Raw genomic sequence first — 17,031 nt, forward strand, 5'->3', positions numbered from 1 at the left:
TCTATCTACTCTATATCCTATCTTGAGACAAAAGTCGTTTTACTATATAGACTTTGATTATACATATTTGCTATTTTGAGCTGAGTTCATCTCGCTTATCTGTTTCTCAAAATATGTGTTGGTAAGCTTTCGCTTTGACCAAGTTCATCTTTAACTAGTGACGAAAGTCATATTATGTTTCAATTACTTGAAAATGGCTTTGACGAAAAATAGTTTGTGAATAACAACTATATAACGTCCTCAAAGAATGTTTCAATGATTGAAATGAGAGTTTAGATTATATAACTGATGAGCACGCAAGTGTGACGCATTTTCACCCATAACTACATTCGCTATGACTAATTTAATCACTAATAATCTTGTTTTAAGTCTTTTCAAGGAAATAAGCTCTTTTGGAAAAATAGCTCGAAAAAGTGTTAAAGACAACCAGAGGAACTGATAAAGGCACCCATCATTTCAGATACGGGCACCCAACAAATGGATAAAGGCACCCTCTTCTTCTTCATTTGAAACAGAGTCACATAATTTATGGGAGATCTCAAAGATTTAAGGAAAAGATATCTTCTTTCCTATTATATAGGAAGTTTTCATATCTTGAAGTTAAAAGAGATAATATATTGATGAGTTTGTTTTTATTGAAAAGGAGAAAGAAAATATGTAGTTTTATTTATAAATAAAAAAATAATAATATCCCCAGGATTTTACTCTAGCAAATAGAGGAAGATGTGTGATAAATGGAGAAATTAATTATTCCAGAGATATCTTTCACTAAAGAGAAGATCTGGTGGAGTTATGGAAGAATATTTTGAAAAGATATTTGAGTAATGGGTTGTTGTGTATAAATAGGGTGCTAATATGACCAAACAGGCATCCAGAGTGTTTGGGGAGAAAAATCGAGAGTCGCAGAGCAACTTCTCTGCTGCTGCAGAGAAGAAGAAGAAGAAGAAAACAGTTGACGTCCACTGACTGTCACAGAGAACTGTCGTTTATAAACAGTACTCGTAACAGTCAGTTTGGTACGTTTAATTTGAATTTGCAACAGCTCTTGTAACGGTGACTTTTGTAACGATCTTCCAGCGTTGCAGATTCATTGTATTATTAGTTTTCTTTAATAAAAACACCATTTGAGATATGAATTATATTTTTGAGTGTGTTTTCATCATGAGAAGCTAAACCCCGACACTGGGTCGACGGAGGAAGCCGAACTTCATACATGGGTGAACTTATTTTATTCTCTATTTGACTTTTGCATTAATTAAAATAGAATTATGATTTGAATTAATTAGTTATCATTTTATTTGATGGGTCATACTTGCTTAAAATGTTTGATGTCTCATGCTTACGATTTATAACTAATATTTTGAGAATCTACCTTGGCAAAAATAAGAGTCCATGTTGTTTTAATTATTGAGCGATAATTGTTGATAATAAATAATTGAGCCTTATGTTATGAATTCGGTGAACTCCTAGTCCCAGTAACTCTCGCTTTTGTCTATTATTTTCATTAAACCTTTAAATTCAATCTTCACAAGTCTTAGAGTTTGAATCTTATATTACTACAACAACGATTAAAAATCACACCATTTTGGCGCCGCCGATGCGGATTTGTTTTTAGGTTAATTTTTAGGTTAATTTTTATTTATTTTTTAAGTATTTTTATTTCATTATAGATTATTTTTTTTCCTTTTTATGCGTTTCTTTTTGTATTTGTTTTCAGGGACTTATTGAGGATGATGACTTCTCCTGAGGAGGCGTCAACTAAGATGACTCTGGCGAAATATAAGCTTAGAAAGTCAAATTATCAGGAAACCTCATGACGCTTGGTGAATATAAGTGTAGGCAACGGTATGGAGTTTCTGCTCCAGATGAGGTAAGTGAAGAATCACCTTTAACAATATATGAGAAGTATTATAAACACACACCGCCTAGTTTGGAACAAAGATTGAGAATTCTTGAATGTCAAAGATTATATGTTGATGAGGACGAATTTTGTAGTGACTCTCTATTCCAAACAGAAGATATAGATGACCATGTGGATGATTGTGTGGATGATTTGCCTAATTCCATAGATGAATCAATCCCACAAGATAATTCACCCAACTTAGAGGTTGTTTCTAAATCCCTAGACCTCCAAAAGTTGCCTAATTTAGGGTTAGAATTTCGTACTTCTAAAGTGTTGTTGGATTACTTTGCATCTAAGTACCATAGGACTTGCCTATTCCTGATATCGTGCATGAACCAATTGATATTTCCCCAGTCCCAATAGTATCCCCATATTTTGTTCTATACTCACTTCCATGTGAAGTAAAAACTAGGTTTGGGGGTAATCCTCTATTTCAGACAGTTTCAATGTCACCATTTTTTCATAACATAATTATGAAGCTGTCGTTTGTAAGTACTGTATTTTGGGTTGATCCCCAAATTTTCAGGCTGTTAATTTTTGGGGATCCATTTCTGTACATTCCAGTAGGTATATTTATTTTTATTTTATTTTTATTTTATTTTGGTTTACTTTTTACATTTCCCATCTTAATATTTGCGTTAGATGACTCAACTACATTGAGGACAATGTAACGTTTAAGTGTGGAGGAGAGGTTAACTTTTTAATTTATTTTATTTTTTCCAGGAAATTCCTTGCAAATCATGACCAGTTGTGTAGCGGGTCTGTTCCTTTTTCTTGCATGTTATGACCAGCTGTGTAGCGGGTATAAAAAAATGAAAAAATATAAAATGAAAATAAATAATAATAATAATAATAATAATTTGATTGTTAGGGTTATGACCAGCTGTGTAGCGGGTCTTTTCTTTTTTCTTGTATTATATGACCAGCTGTGTAGCGGGTCTAAAAAAATATATTAAAAAAATAAAAATATATGACCAGTTGTGTAGCGGGTCTCTTTCTCTCTATCTTATTATATGACCAGCTGTGTAGCGGGTCAATTTTATGTTTTGCTCGAGGACTAGCAAAATGTAAGTGTGGGGGAATTTGATGAGCACGCAAGTGTGACGCATTTTCACCCATAACTACATTCGCTATGACTAATTTAATCACTAATAATCTTGTTTTAAGTCTTTTCAAGGAAATAAGCTCTTTTGGAAAAATAGCTCGAAAAAGTGTTAAAGACAACCAGAGGAACTGATAAAGGCACCCACCATTTCAGATACGGGCACCCAACAAATGGATAGAGGCACCCTCTTCTTCTTCTTTTGAAACAGATTCACATAATTTATGGTAGATCTCAAAGATTTAAAGAAAAAATATCTTCTTGCATATTATACAGGAAGTTTTCATATCTTGAAGTTAAAAAAGATAATATATTGATGAGTTTGTTTTTATTGAAAAGGAGAAAGAAAATCTGTGGTTTTATTTATAAATAAAAAAAAGATAATATCCCCAGGATTTTATTCTAGCAAATAGATGAAGATGTGTGATAAATGGAGAAAGAAATTATTCCAGAGATATCTTTCATTAAATAGAAGATCTGGTGGAGTTATGGAAGAATATTTTGAAAAGATATTTGAGTAATGGGTTGTTGTGTATAAATAGGGTGCTAATAGGACTAAACATGCATTCAGAGTGTTTGGGGAGAAAAATTGAGAGTCGCAAAGCAACTTCTCTGCTGCTGCAGAGAAGAAGAAGAAAACAGTTGACGTCCACTGACTGTCGCAGAAAACTGTCGTTTATAAACAGTACTTGTCAAAGACAGTTTGGTACGTTTAATTTGAATTTGCAACAGCTCTTGTAACGGTGACTTTTGTAACGATCTTCAGCGTTGCAGATTTATTGTATTATTAGTTTTCTTTAATAAAAACACCATTTGAGCTATGAATTATATTTTTGAGTGTGTTTTCATCATGAGAAGCTAAACCCCGATACTGGGTCGACGAAGGAAGCCGAACTTCATACATGGGTGAACTTATTTTATTCTCTATTTGACTTTTGCATTAATTAAAATAGAATTATGATTTGAATTAATTAGTTATCATTTTATTTGGTGGTTCATACTTGCTTAAAATGTTTGATGTCCCATGCTTACGATTTATAACTAATATTTTGAGAATCTACCTTGGCAAAAATAAGAGTCCATGTTGTTTTAATTATTGAGCAATAATTGTTGAGAATAAATAATTGAGCCTTATGTTATGAATTCGGTGAACTCCTAGTCCCAGTAACTCTCGTTTTTGTCTATTATTTTCATTAAACCTTTAAATTTAATCTTCACAAGTCTTAAAGTTCGAATCTTGTATTACTACAACAACGATTAAAAATCACACCAATAACCATTGTTGGATATAAGCATTATGTGGTAACACATATATGTATAAGTCCTTATTCCTTGAACCAAAGTCCGCGTACTTTGCTGCTCAGGAAACCGGAACAAAGTCCGTGAACCCAGTCCGCGTACTGTCGGAGGTTCTCTTCCCGAAAAATTCTGCTGGTGTTTGTGAACTATTTACAAACTTATTCCGGGTACTTAAGTCCGCGTACCTAGTCCGTGTACTTAGGTTGGTTATTTTTTAAAAATGATTATTCGTGAACTTATACTTATATTAACTAAGGAATGCAAGTTTGCAAACCGTGGCTAGCTATAAAGGAGTGAAACTGTACCTTGGATCAAGGTGAGATTGATTGGGGTTCAACTACAGTCCAGACCGAAGTTAATTTGTAGTAGGCTAGTGTGTGTAGCGGCTTAATACAATGTGTGTTCAATCTGGACTAGGTCTCCGGGGTTTTCTTCATTTGCGGTTTCCTCGTTAACAAAATTTCTGGTGTCTGTGTTATTTCTTTTTCGCATTATATTGTTTACCTTTAGAATTGAAATATCACAGGTTGTGCGTTTGAATCAATCAATTGGGAAATTCGACCTTTGGTTGTTGATTGAAAATGATCGATCCTTGAACATTGGTCTTTGGTACCGTTCAAGTGATTTCTCTTGTATTCAATTAGACTCGCAGATTTCTATTTGCTTGAGTAAGAATTGAATCGAGAAAGAGAGATATAACTCTTTTATATAATTTATTAACATTGAGTCTAGTTAATTCTATTGAAAGTATATTGGTTTTAGTCCATACAGATTGCTAATCGAAATATTGGGTGTGGTTGTTGTACCCCGCTTTTCAAAGCCATTGTCTTTTTTTTTATTAATACTTTAGGGAACTCACAAAATTATAAACTAATAAAATGTAATAAGATTTTACAAGTTAGGGTTATGATTTTATATTAACACGTAGATATTATCAATATAGGAGGTTTTGTTGTATCACTAGCGTCTTATTTTATGTACGAATGTGTAATTGTAATTTCCAACCCTTCTTTTCATTAGTTTTTTTGCTGAAGCATTTTTCATTTTACTCAAAAAATGAAATAAACTAAAAGACAGTGACACCAATAAGGGAATGGTGTACTGCGAAAAGAAAAGTTACAAAACTCAATTATAGTAGAGTTATTATTATAATGAACCAAGCACAACTTCCCAATTACTTAGGACCTGATTAAGAGAAACTCCCTCAAAGAGACTCGACCTTACAGACCATTTACAAATACATGAGAACCTTGACAGTGTCAATAATTTCATCCAAACTCTTGTATTTTCCACTGAAAACTATGTCATTCCTCTCGATCCAGACTGCCCAACATATGGCAAAAGAAATTAGGTCCCATATGCTTCTTCTTATAGATAAATCAACTCATTTTATCCTGTTACATTCCCATAATGTTTGTCTTACACAATGTTAAAAAAACCATTGCAGCTTATATCCTTTCAAGAAGTATAACCAGATATCTCTTGTAGTCTGGCAATGTAAGAATATATGGTGGTCTGACTCAGTATCCTTTTTACATGAAAGGAAACCATTAACAACAATCTTCCCCTTCAGTTTATCAATAGTAGGTGCAGCATCATAGCATAGACACCACATAAAAATATAACTTTTTGTGGAATTTTTGGATTCCACGGACTCTTATTAGGGGGAAATAAGGCCATCATCTTCAAGTTCCTAGTAACAACCTGCAACAGAAAAAGAGTCACCAATTTCCAGATTCTTTGATTATTCCCACCATCTGTATTAATGACTGGATGAAGAGGAATGAATTGAGCTACATCATCAACTTCACTCTCTTTTAGTGCTCCCATCATTCATTTGAGTATAAGTCATGCACAATAGCATCCTTTGACCTACTAATCTTGTAAAGTGCAGGAAAAAAATCTTCCATTGAGTGACCATTAACCTATTTGTCCTTTCAAAACACACACTTGTTGCCGATGTTCACATGTATTATAAAGTTCTTTTCCACACTACATTCTCCACAACACCATATCTCCGGATCCACTTGGCGAGAGCTTTATTCATAAGTCTATGCTTCTTTATAACCATACCCCCACTATTTTTAGGCAAGCTAACATTCTTCCATCCAACCCGGCTTTTCTTTGCTTTAGAACCTGATGACCCCCACATAAAATGCCTCATAATAGCTAGATAATTTATAGGCAAACTTGATAACACACTTTGAATTGGCATCAATCTACCACCCTTAGATAAGTATTTTCTTTGCCAAGAACTCAGTTTCTACTGAAATTTTTGAAGAATCACCTCTCATACTCTAACAGCTTTTGACTTACTCCGCAACGTAATATCAAGATAGTTCATAGGAAAAGAAGCTAGTTGACACCTCAAAACAATAACACATTCAGTTGCAAAGTGATATGCTCCCACTGCTACAATTGCACTTTTGTTGAAGTTAACTTTTAATCCTAAAATAAGCTCAAATACAAGCAGAATATTCTTTGTCTGTTCCACAGTATCATCTAAGAATACTATAAGATCATTTGCAAATGGTTTATTGCGTCAGCACCAGTAACATGCCTAAAAACAGCTATAAGCTCAAGAGATGCAGCCCTTTTGATCAAAAGAGAAAGAACTTAAACTATAATTATAAACAAAAAAGGAGATAATGGATCTCCTTGTTTGATTCCCTTACTACTTCTGAATAAGAAGGAAGCACTAACATTAATAAACACAGGAAATCTTGTTTCAGAGATAACCCATTTAATCCAGTTTCTCCAAATCATCCCAAAACCAAATCTTGAAATAATGTAATCCAAACAGTTCCAGTTGATACTATCAAAAGCCTTACGGAAATCAACCTTCACCACTAACCCTGATACATTATCTCTTTCTATTGAGTCAATCAGCTTAGAGGAAATGAGAATGCCATCTGTGATTTGCCTACTATCCACAAAAGCCTCTTGAAACTCATATATAATGGTAGGCATTATCACTTTCAACCTATCTGCTAACTATTTTGTTATGATTTTATACATTCCCTCTATTAAACTTATAGGTTCAAAGTCGCTCATAGTTATATCACCTTCACATTTAGGAATCAATATAATGTTTGTGCAATTAAGTCTCCAATCCAAGGTACCATAATTCTCAAACTCCTTGATGACAGCCATAATATCAGTCTTGATAATAACCCAAACAACTTTATTGAATTCCATAATGAACCCATCAGGTCCAAGTGACTTGTTTGAACCAGAACCCCATATTACATTCTTCAGTTCTTCCATGTCAAAAGGTTTCTCTAACATAATATCATGCTGAACAGAATTTGTTGGAACATCTAAGCCATCAAGCTTTAGTCAGTGAGGAGTATCCTCACTGAAAAAGTTCATGTAAAATGTGTTTAGCCTCTTCATTTATCTTTTCTTTGTCATGGAACATTTCACCATCAATAAACAAAGAGTTAATAGAGTTTACTCTCTGATTATAGGAGACATTTTTGTGAAAAAATTGTGAAATGGTCTCTCCATCAGCTAACCACTTTCCTTTAGATCTTGTAATTTATATCTTGAACTTGAACTTGATTATCCTCCTTTCTACTATGACCAGAGAAAATTACCTTCTAAGAGCCATCGAGTCCCCACTCGAAATTTTCCTCAATAACTCTACTAACTCTAACATCTGTCTAAAAAAAAGGTAACACATTGCACAAATGTGTTTCCAAGTGGCATCACACAATATAACACGTGTTTAGCTCCCATTTTAGTTGGAGAAGAATAGTTTCTCTAGAAGAGTCGTATTTCCATTTTCATCTATATATATCTAGAGAGAGAGATTCTCACATTTATCATTTCTCCGTATCTTTCTTTGATTTGGGCACTTATCTTCTATCAATGCTTATCCTGCAAACACTCTCTGCTTAACCTGTGCACCCCCAGTTTTAATGGCAATAACAACAAAGAAAAAACGAAAGAGAGTAACAGCAGCAGAAGAAAAAGATACCCAATATCAAATGAAAAAATCTAATAGAAAGCATTTAATCGGATCGAGAATTGAGGTGACCGACCTACTAAATTTTTTGATAAGGGAACATTTTTATATTTTTGTTATTTTTTTTTAGTTTTGCTTTTCTCATATATTCTTTTGAAAAAAGCTTTACAAGCAGGAAAAAAATGCAAAAGCAGCAAGGGTAGAAAGATTAAGGCCTAGACTAGCCTTAAGGCTCCCAGCCCTAGAGGGCTAAGTACGAAAACAAACACCTTAGCTCATTGAGTCATTTCTTCCAAGCAGAGGTTCTTATCTCTCTAACAAGTATATCAAACGATTCAAACCCCAGGCGAATTGATTTTAGGATTTCAGCTGGTTCTCTATGATGCTGAGCAACCAAACATCGTAGAAAGAACATTATAGAAAGACCCATCTTTGGGAAAATGGAGAAGAAGAAAACAGGTTGATAAAGAGAAGAAGAAGAGGAGTAATTTGTGAGAATAAGGAAACACCCAGCATCATGCCTCACCCCCCATTTTTGAATTTCTTCAATACATGCATTACTGGAAGAAAGAGAGCAATTTTGCATAAAATTGATCACAACGGAATGGAAATTAGAAGTTATTATCATCTTCCTGATGAATTGATGATCGAGAATATTCTGACGAGATTACCAGTCCGGACTCTAGCAGTTTGCTCTTGCGTCAGTAAGGTATGGTGCAATTCAATCCTTAATGATTCAAGATTTTCTGTGATTCACTATATTCAAAACAAAAATCAAGAATTTCTAGTCTTTAATCTGCTTAATGTATCGAGAAGGGGCAGCTTGGGAAAGACTTATGTTTTCAGTTTATCAGGACAAGAAAAAGTGGATATTAAATTAGTGTCAGCTGTAGATATTGAAATTACAAGAAAACTAGTAGGTTATTGCAATGGTTTATCTTGTATGAAACAAATCAGTCAGCCTAATGATACTCATGGTTTCTGATAAATGTCGTAAACCCGAATAGGAGTGAATCACTTGTCCTCTCTTATCTACATCTACTGAGGGAGAATTCATTTTCATGTGCCATGGTTTTGGTTTTGATTCATTGTCACAAGTAAACAAGGTTGTAAGTGTTTTTGCTTCAAAAGCCAACAGGAAGTATCTTTGCATGGTCATTACATTGGGAACTATGAAATGGAGAAAGATAGTTACTAATAGTCTTTTTGATATGTCACCACCACCGTGTTCTTCTTGTTTTCATGATCAAATGACTGCTAGGACCTCCAAAACAATATGTATATTATTTGCAAACTTATGTGTAGCCATAGGAACTGAGAATGTCTCAGTCTCTTTCACCTATCACTTAGGATGTTCCTTTGCTTTTAACTTAAAGTTACGTTTAAATCTAGGGAAGTTGATGTTGCCGTGTGCATTGTTGAGATACATAACTTGTAATATATTTGCTCAAGGCGTATTACATCTATGTCCAGTAAGGTATTAGTTCTCCATTTCCTATAATTTGTAACAGTTTTCTCATTGTATTCGCAAGGCATTGATATGAGTGTCTGCTTTCCTTTTGTTTCCTCTATATTGTCACCAAATACTAAGCTTCAATCAGTTGTACACAGTGATGCTTTCTGTAAGGGTCCATGCTTTCGTGGGTTCTTCTGGTTCGTTTGCCTTGTACGGCTTACTTTATGCTTCTGCTGGACCAGTAAAGTACAGGTAATATTAGGAGTTAACTCTATATAATTCGAGTTTTACCTTCTTCTTTTTTAGTTTTACCCGATTTGTCTGCGCGGGCATGAAGTGTATATATTGACTAGGGCGTGCCTTTTGCTAAATATCACAGGTATTGTCCATTCATGTCATTTTTGTGAAGGAAAAAATACGGATTTAAAATCTTCAATTTAAATTCTTACAGTCTGACTAGCTAGTGTTATTGTATTGTTTTGAGACGGATGCTTGGAGTCATAACAGCAATATCGATCAGCGTTTAATTTGTGTGGTCTATATTTGATAGGGTTTCAGATGAGATGATCTTTCGTGTCCTAAAACGTAGACTTTTGTTTGGCTGTTCTTCTAAGTTGGATTTCTACCACATGGGCGAGTAATCTCATGGATTCTAGTTAATCTGAAGTAGATGTCTCATTAAAGAAGATTTGAAAGTCTGGTGTAATCCTTCTGAGTGTTGGCACATTAGCACATTGGATTAAATTTAGCCAAACAGAATTGTAGGCAGTTTGTAAGTTTTTCTGGTGTGCGGGCGTCATTAACCTTAAACGGGCGTTATTAACATGTGTGTCCCATCACCAGTCACAGATTAAAACTGTGCTTGATGCCAGGCTTAGTTGTAAACTGAGTCTGACACCAGGCACATTGTTAAACTGCTCCTGCGTAAAAGTTTCACTGCCAGTGCCAAATTTGTCAATTTTCCTTGATTGTGACATCAGGCAGATGGTTTTAAAGTGTCAATCCACTTTGTCTACTGCATGTTTCTGTCTTTGACTTTTGAATGTCAGAATAATTTTAAGAATATTTTTAAGAATCCTATTATTTTTATGCTTGATAAAGAGGCTTCCTTGCAAGAATGGGATTAGATTAAACTTATATGAGCTGTAATAAGATAAGTCTTCCTCTAAAACAGGAAGGAGACTTTCAGCCAGGCATGCGAAGTCATATATACAGAGTAGCTTAGCAAAAATATCTGCCAAGCTATGGTTGACCATCTTCCAAAACATGGAGATGAGGTACCATCGTGCTTTCTCAATGTCAACTTACTATGTTCAAAGTCATCCATTGGCCTCCTTACAAGTACACAAAGACCCAAGTACAACAGAAGTACAGAAATAGACCCCTCTTTGTCTCAGACGAAAGTAATGGGGATATGGCAAGTAGGAGCTGCAGGGCTACTTCTCCTTCAACTCTTCATATCAAATGCATTTGCAACAGGTAATGAAAAGAAAAACTTATATTTCTGAATTTCTCTCCTTAATTCTTCTCAATGAAGTTATAAGTTTCCAGAAATTAACAATCTTATTCTCTTACAGCCGCATATCTGCAAAACCCAGACTTTGAAACACCACCAACAAACATACCAAAAAACTCAACAAACCCATTTATACCATTGAATTCAACAATCAATACGCTACCAGGATGGTCATATCAAGGCACTGTTCAGTATGTGATTTCCTCAAGTCGGGAAGGGAATGCAATATATTTAGGCCAAAATGGAATGATTAATCAAACATTTAACGCAATGGAAGAATATGATCAAACTTATGATTATTTACTTACATTTAGTCTTAAACCAGCTCAACCAAATTGTACTAATCCTACTAGTGTTACCATCTCTCTTCCGAATAGATCAGCTGTTGTCTCATTCAACAAGAAATTTGGGAATTCAAGTAGTTGCCAGACTCATGCCTGTTATTTGGGTGTTCATGGGGTTAAAGAGTTGATTAACCTCACTATTGAAAATCATTCAACTGATCAAAGTACTAACACCACTAAATGTGGTGTGATTTTGGATTCCTTCATTTTCAAGCTTATTCCGAATCCTATAAGCTATGGTATGTACAGAGTAAGCTTCCTTGATTTTCCTTGAATTCTGATTTTCAGCATTATGTTATGTTTCTAATGTATATCTAATTTGGACACAGACGCTAACTTCTGGTTTGGATACGAAAACGGGCGATCAGTCAGCAAAGTAATAAAAGAACTGCCACAAAATGGCGGGTTTGAAGTCGGACCAGCATTTTCCAACAACTACTTCGGTGGCGTTTTAATTGACGCAGAATCAAATTCAGCTCTATCGCCATTAAACCGATGGACAATATTAGGAACAGTGAAATACATAACTAGAAACAAAAACTATAGTGTTCCAGAAGGAGTTGCTGCAATCGAACTCGTCTCAGGGAAATCAAGTGGGGTAGAGTTAGGATTTGAGTTTTGGTGAAAGACTTCCACACTCAGAACTGTGGAGTCTACTTGTTATTTATATCAGAGAGTACAAAGGTTGTTACAACTAATCAACCTATTCAAGTGTTACAGATGCTATTTTAACTGTAACTAAAGACCCGTAAGACTAATCTAAACACAAAATACTCGGTCATTCCTTCATACACGGAATGCTTGCTGGTTTGGTTGAGAGTCTTCAGCAGATGAGGCTCTATCGTTAACAGGTAGAAACAACAGTTGCACTAAACAAAGGTTCCGAGTACAACATGCAAGTTTCCATTTCCGAAAATAATGATGCATGTGTAGGTAAATTCGAAGTGGGTGTGCAAGCAGGATCCACAGTTCAGAATTTCACAATAGAAAGATATGGAAGGGGAACGGGGATGGGTTTTACATGGATAATCAAAGCAGATTCGAATATCACTCTTATTAGTATTCGAAGTTTTGCAACAACCAAAACTAAGGATCATTTTCTCTGTGGTCCTGTTATTGATAAAGTTACTCTGGATCTTGTTATTTCATATGGCTTGAAATTGCAACTAAGCATTCTGCTTGTTGGTATTGCGTTTCTTGTAACTCTTGCATAGATTATTGTTGCAAAAGAGTGATGTTTGATAACGTTTGTGTTTCTTTGATAACATTTTTTATGAGATTGTATCTACCAATTACAGTTTTTTTATATGTTACTATTTGTAGTATTGTTCTAGCTGTTCCATCTACTGCAAACAGAAACTTTCTATGTAAGTACTTCAGATTACAAGAACTGGAAACATTAAACAAGCTCCTACTGGGATCAAATGGTGGTTTTAGTGTTCGAGCTTTAATTCACCTACTGCCCATTTTACTAGTTTTAAGAAGGGGTAGGGTGGGAACTTCCTTCCGTAATGTCAACTTAGTGAGTTGCTGTATTCAAAGTCAACCATTTGCCTCCTTGCAAGTACACACAGACCCAAGTACACTCTCTCTTTCAGTTTCAGACAAAGGGTAATGGGGATATGGCAAGCAGGAGCTGCTGCAGGACTACTACTCCTTCAGCTCTTAATAGCAAGTGCATTTGCAGGTAATGAAGACGAAAACTTCTGTTTCTCTCATTAATTCTTCTCCAAAATTTACAAGTTCCAAAAACTAACAATTTTTCTTATTGAATGACAAACTGAACCACAGATCTTCAAAACCTTGACTTTGAAACACCACCAACAAACATACCAAAAAACTCAAAAAACCAATTTATACCACTGAATTCAACAATCAACACCCTGCCAGGATGGTCATACCAAGGCAATGTACAGTATGTCATTTCCTCAGGCCAGGGAGGAAATGCAATATACTTGGGCCAAAATGGAAAGATTAATCAAAATGGTAATCAAACATTTAAAGATGATCGAAACTATGATTATTTACTTGCATTTAGTTTTAAACCAGCTCAACCAAATTGTACTGGTCCTACTAGTGTTACCATTTCTGTCCCAAATAGGTCAGTCGTGGTCTCATTCGACAAGAAATTTGGGAATTCAAGTAGTTGGCAAACTCATGCTTGTTATTTGGGTGTTCATGGGAATAAAGAGTTGCTTAATCTTGCTATTGAAAATCAAAGTACTAACACCACTAAATGTGGTGTGGTTTTGGATTCATCCATTCTCAAGCTAATTCCGAATCCTGCAAGTTTATATGGTATGTACAGAACAAACTTCCTTGATTTTCTTTTTTATGTCCATGTATCTATTTTGGTTGATATGTTGGTTTAATCTCCACAGACGATAACGTATTCGAAAATGGGCAATTAATCAAAGGGAAGAAAAACCTGGTGGTGGCCAGCATTTCCCAACAATTCCTTTGGTGGCGTTATACTTGACGCAGAATCAAATCCAACTCAATCGCCATTAAACCAATGGGAAATATTTGGAACAGTGAAATACATAACTACAAACAAAAACTATGAAATTCCAGAAGGAGTTGCTGCAGTCGAGCTTGTCTCAGGGAGATCAAGTGGAGTACAAACAAGAGTTACACTAAACAAAGGTTCCCAATATGACTAAAAGTTTACTTTTCCGGAAGTGATGCTGCATGTATTGGTAGCTTCCAAGTGAGTGTTCAAGCAGGATCAACAATTGAGAAGGTCATAATAGAGAGAAGGTCAGGGATTCAGTTGAGTAGTTTTTTATGGACAATCAAAGCAGATTCGAGTGTCACTCCTATTAGTATTCGAAGTTTCGCAACAACACAAACTAAACATCATGTTTTCTGTGGTCCTGTTATTGATAACGTTATTCTTGTTGCTTCCTATGGCTTGAAATTGCATGTAAGTGTTCTGTTTGTTGGTATTGGGTTTCTTGCAACTACACTTGCACAGATCACTGGATAGAGAGATTGTTGCAAAGAAATAGAGTGACGTTTTGATTAGAGTAACGTTTGTGTTTTAACATTTTGTTGGTTCTTTAATAACAATATTATGAGATTGTCTCTGCTGAATTCAACTTTTCTATGTTCCTATCTGTAGGTTTTTGGCATAATTTGTTGTGTGGATGAAATGCCAGTGCATTAGCCCATCAGTTGGCTGGCTAATGGTGTATGGCTTACAATGTTCCTGGCAACTGAAATTGCAAAACCGAAATTTGTGTTCTCTATCAAGAAAATTTCTTCTGTAGAATTGCTTAACCAATTTCTGCAGTGTCTCAAATTTCTGTCTTCGGTAGAGATTGAGCTCTCTTAGAACAGAAAATAACAAACACTGGTGTCTACTGAAGTGATACTTTTAATGCATGAATCAGCCTCTCAAATTCCAATTAATATCTGCACTAATGTGAGAGCAAAATCAAGATTAGCTCTTAAATGTGGTTTTGTTCACCCAACTCTGACATTGGTGGACAAAGAAATTGAGACCATATTAACTGCACCTGACTAAAACTTCAGTCACAAATTTATCAAATTTCCTCCTCCCATCTTGTGCATAAAAATAAATGGAAGGAGACTTTCAAAGAGTAGCTCAGCAAGAAAATGAAAATGGATGCTTCCCTATGGTTGCTCAATGTCAGCTTGCTGTATTCAAAGTCAACCATTTGCATCCTTACAAGTACACACAGACCCAAGAACAGAACTAGACCTCCCTTCTCTATTTCAGACAAGAGTAATGCGGATATGGCAAGCAGAAGCTGCAGGACTACTTCTCCTTCAACTCCTAATAGCAAGTGCATTCGCAGCAGGTAATGAAAACAAAAACTTCATTAACTCATTCTCAGTAAAGTTACAAGTTTCCAAAAACTAACAATTTTTTCTTCTTCTCTTATTGAATGACAAACTGAACCGCAGATCTTCGAAACCCTGACTTTGAAACACCACCAACAAACATACCAAAAAACTCAACAAACCAATCTATACCACTGAATTCAACAATCAATACCCTGCCAGGATGGTCATATCAAGGCACTGTACAGTATGTAATTTCTCCAAGTCAGGGAGGGAATGCAATTTATTTAGGACAAGACGGAAAGATTAACCAAACGTTTAAAGCAGTCAAACAATTTGATCAGAATTATGATTATTTACTTACATTTAGTCTTAAACCAGCTCAACCAAATTGTACTAGTCCTACTAGTGTTACCGTATCTGTTCCGGATAGATCGGTTGTTGTTTCTTTTGAAAAGAAATTTGGGAATTCAAGTAGTTGGCAAAGTCATGCCTGTTATCTGGGTGTTCATGGGAATAAAGAGTTGATTAATCTTACTATTGAAAATCAAAGTACGAACACCACTAAATGTGGTGTGGTTTTGGATTCATTCATTTTCGAGCTAATTCCGAATCCTATAGATTATGGTATGTACAGAACAAAACTTCCTTGATTTTCTTGTTTGTCATTTCTTGTTATGTTTCTAATGAATATCTATCTTGGACACAGACACTGACTTCTGGTTTGGATACGAAAATGGGAAAGAAATCACCAAACTAAAGAAAAAACTGGTGCTAAATGGCGGGTTCGAAGTCGGGCCAGCATTTTCCAACAATTCCCTTGGTGGCGTTCTAATGAGCGCAGAATCAAATCCAGCTAAATCGCCATTAAACCAATGGGCAATATTTGGAACAGTGAAATACATAACTACAAACAAAAACTATAAAGTTCCAGAAGGAGTTGCTGCAGTAGAGCTTGTTTCAGGGAAATCAAGTGGAGTACAAACAACAGTTACACTAAAAAAAGGTTCGGAGTATCATTTGGAAGTTTTCGTTTCTGAAAATAATGATGCATGCATTGGTAAATTCAAAGTGGGTGTTCAAGCAGGATCAATAGTTCATGATTTCGTAATGGGAAGAAATCGAAGGGGTAATGGGAGGAGTTTTTCATGGATAATCAAAGCAGAATCGAGTGTAACTCCTATCAGTATTCGGAGTTCCGCAACAACAAAAACTAAAGATCAAGTTTTCTGTGGTCCTGTTATGGATAACGTTATTATAGAACTTCTTGTTTCATATGGCTTGAAATTGCAAATAAGTATTCTGTTTGTTGGTATTGGGTTTCTTGCAACTCTTGCACAGATTACTGGATAGATATATTGTTGCAGAAAATGGAGTGACGTTTGTGTTTTACAGTTTGTTCGTTCTTTGATTTTACGAGATTGTCTCTGCTGAATAAAACTTTTCTATGTTCCTATTTTTGGCATAATTGGTTGTGCATTAGTCTGGTGTGTGGCTTACAATGTTCCCGGCAACTGAAATTGCAAAACAGAATTGTGTTCTCTGTCAAGAAATTGTTATATAGGATTAACACCTATACCCCTGATATTTAGTTCCCCAGACTGCACCGTTGGAAAATTGCATCCACACCA

General features: G+C 35.3%; 3 protein-coding genes across 4 annotated transcripts; all 3 read left to right on the top strand.

Moving 5' to 3' along the window:
• Nucleotides 1-8,582: 8,582 nt before the first annotated feature.
• Nucleotides 8,583-12,896, top strand: LOC113355758. 2 transcript variants are annotated; one of them, XM_026598696.1, is made up of 5 exons: nucleotides 8,583-9,751; nucleotides 9,886-9,982; nucleotides 10,905-11,209; nucleotides 11,308-11,829; nucleotides 11,920-12,896. In XM_026598696.1, exons 3-5 carry the CDS (start codon nucleotides 10,975-10,977, stop codon nucleotides 12,213-12,215), a joined length of 1,053 nt encoding a protein of 350 aa, XP_026454481.1. In that variant the 5' UTR covers nucleotides 8,583-9,751; nucleotides 9,886-9,982; nucleotides 10,905-10,974; the 3' UTR covers nucleotides 12,216-12,896. The 2 variants fall into 2 exon arrangements, with proteins under 2 accessions (XP_026454481.1, XP_026454480.1); XM_026598695.1 differs by having other exon boundaries at nucleotides 8,583-8,983.
• A 304-nt stretch (nucleotides 12,897-13,200) lies between these two features.
• Nucleotides 13,201-14,638, top strand: LOC113361108. Its single transcript, XM_026604467.1, has 3 exons — nucleotides 13,201-13,277; nucleotides 13,382-13,888; nucleotides 13,972-14,638. The coding sequence occupies exons 1-3, from the start codon at nucleotides 13,205-13,207 to the stop codon at nucleotides 14,067-14,069; spliced, it is 678 nt and encodes a 225-aa protein (XP_026460252.1). The 5' UTR covers nucleotides 13,201-13,204; the 3' UTR covers nucleotides 14,070-14,638.
• A 676-nt stretch (nucleotides 14,639-15,314) lies between these two features.
• LOC113355761 lies at nucleotides 15,315-16,952 on the top strand. The gene is made up of 3 exons (XM_026598702.1): nucleotides 15,315-15,417; nucleotides 15,524-16,027; nucleotides 16,110-16,952. The coding sequence occupies exons 1-3, from the start codon at nucleotides 15,345-15,347 to the stop codon at nucleotides 16,751-16,753; spliced, it is 1,221 nt and encodes a 406-aa protein (XP_026454487.1). The 5' UTR covers nucleotides 15,315-15,344; the 3' UTR covers nucleotides 16,754-16,952.
• Nucleotides 16,953-17,031: the final 79 nt, after the last annotated feature.

The sequence above is a fragment of the Papaver somniferum genome, chromosome 3, assembly GCF_003573695.1.
Source record: "Papaver somniferum cultivar HN1 chromosome 3, ASM357369v1, whole genome shotgun sequence".
In the NCBI taxonomy this organism is placed as follows: domain Eukaryota; kingdom Viridiplantae; phylum Streptophyta; class Magnoliopsida; order Ranunculales; family Papaveraceae; genus Papaver; species Papaver somniferum.

Bases quoted from the DNA above. Each gene is read 5' to 3' on its own strand.
- LOC113355758 (XM_026598696.1), top strand. From the start codon at position 10,975: ATGGTTGACCATCTTCCAAAACATGGAGATGAGGTACCATCGTGCTTT. The intron at 11,210-11,307 runs GTAATGAAAAGA...ATTCTCTTACAG, and splicing joins ATCAAATGCATTTGCAACAG to CCGCATATCTGCAAAACCCA. The intron at 11,830-11,919 runs GTATGTACAGAG...ATTTGGACACAG, and splicing joins TCCGAATCCTATAAGCTATG to ACGCTAACTTCTGGTTTGGA.
- LOC113355761 (XM_026598702.1), top strand. From the start codon at position 15,345: ATGCGGATATGGCAAGCAGAAGCTGCAGGACTACTTCTCCTTCAACTC. The intron at 15,418-15,523 runs GTAATGAAAACA...ACTGAACCGCAG, and splicing joins AGCAAGTGCATTCGCAGCAG to ATCTTCGAAACCCTGACTTT. The intron at 16,028-16,109 runs GTATGTACAGAA...TCTTGGACACAG, and splicing joins TCCGAATCCTATAGATTATG to ACACTGACTTCTGGTTTGGA.
- LOC113361108 (XM_026604467.1), top strand. From the start codon at position 13,205: ATGGGGATATGGCAAGCAGGAGCTGCTGCAGGACTACTACTCCTTCAG. The intron at 13,278-13,381 runs GTAATGAAGACG...ACTGAACCACAG, and splicing joins AATAGCAAGTGCATTTGCAG to ATCTTCAAAACCTTGACTTT. The intron at 13,889-13,971 runs GTATGTACAGAA...TAATCTCCACAG, and splicing joins GAATCCTGCAAGTTTATATG to ACGATAACGTATTCGAAAAT.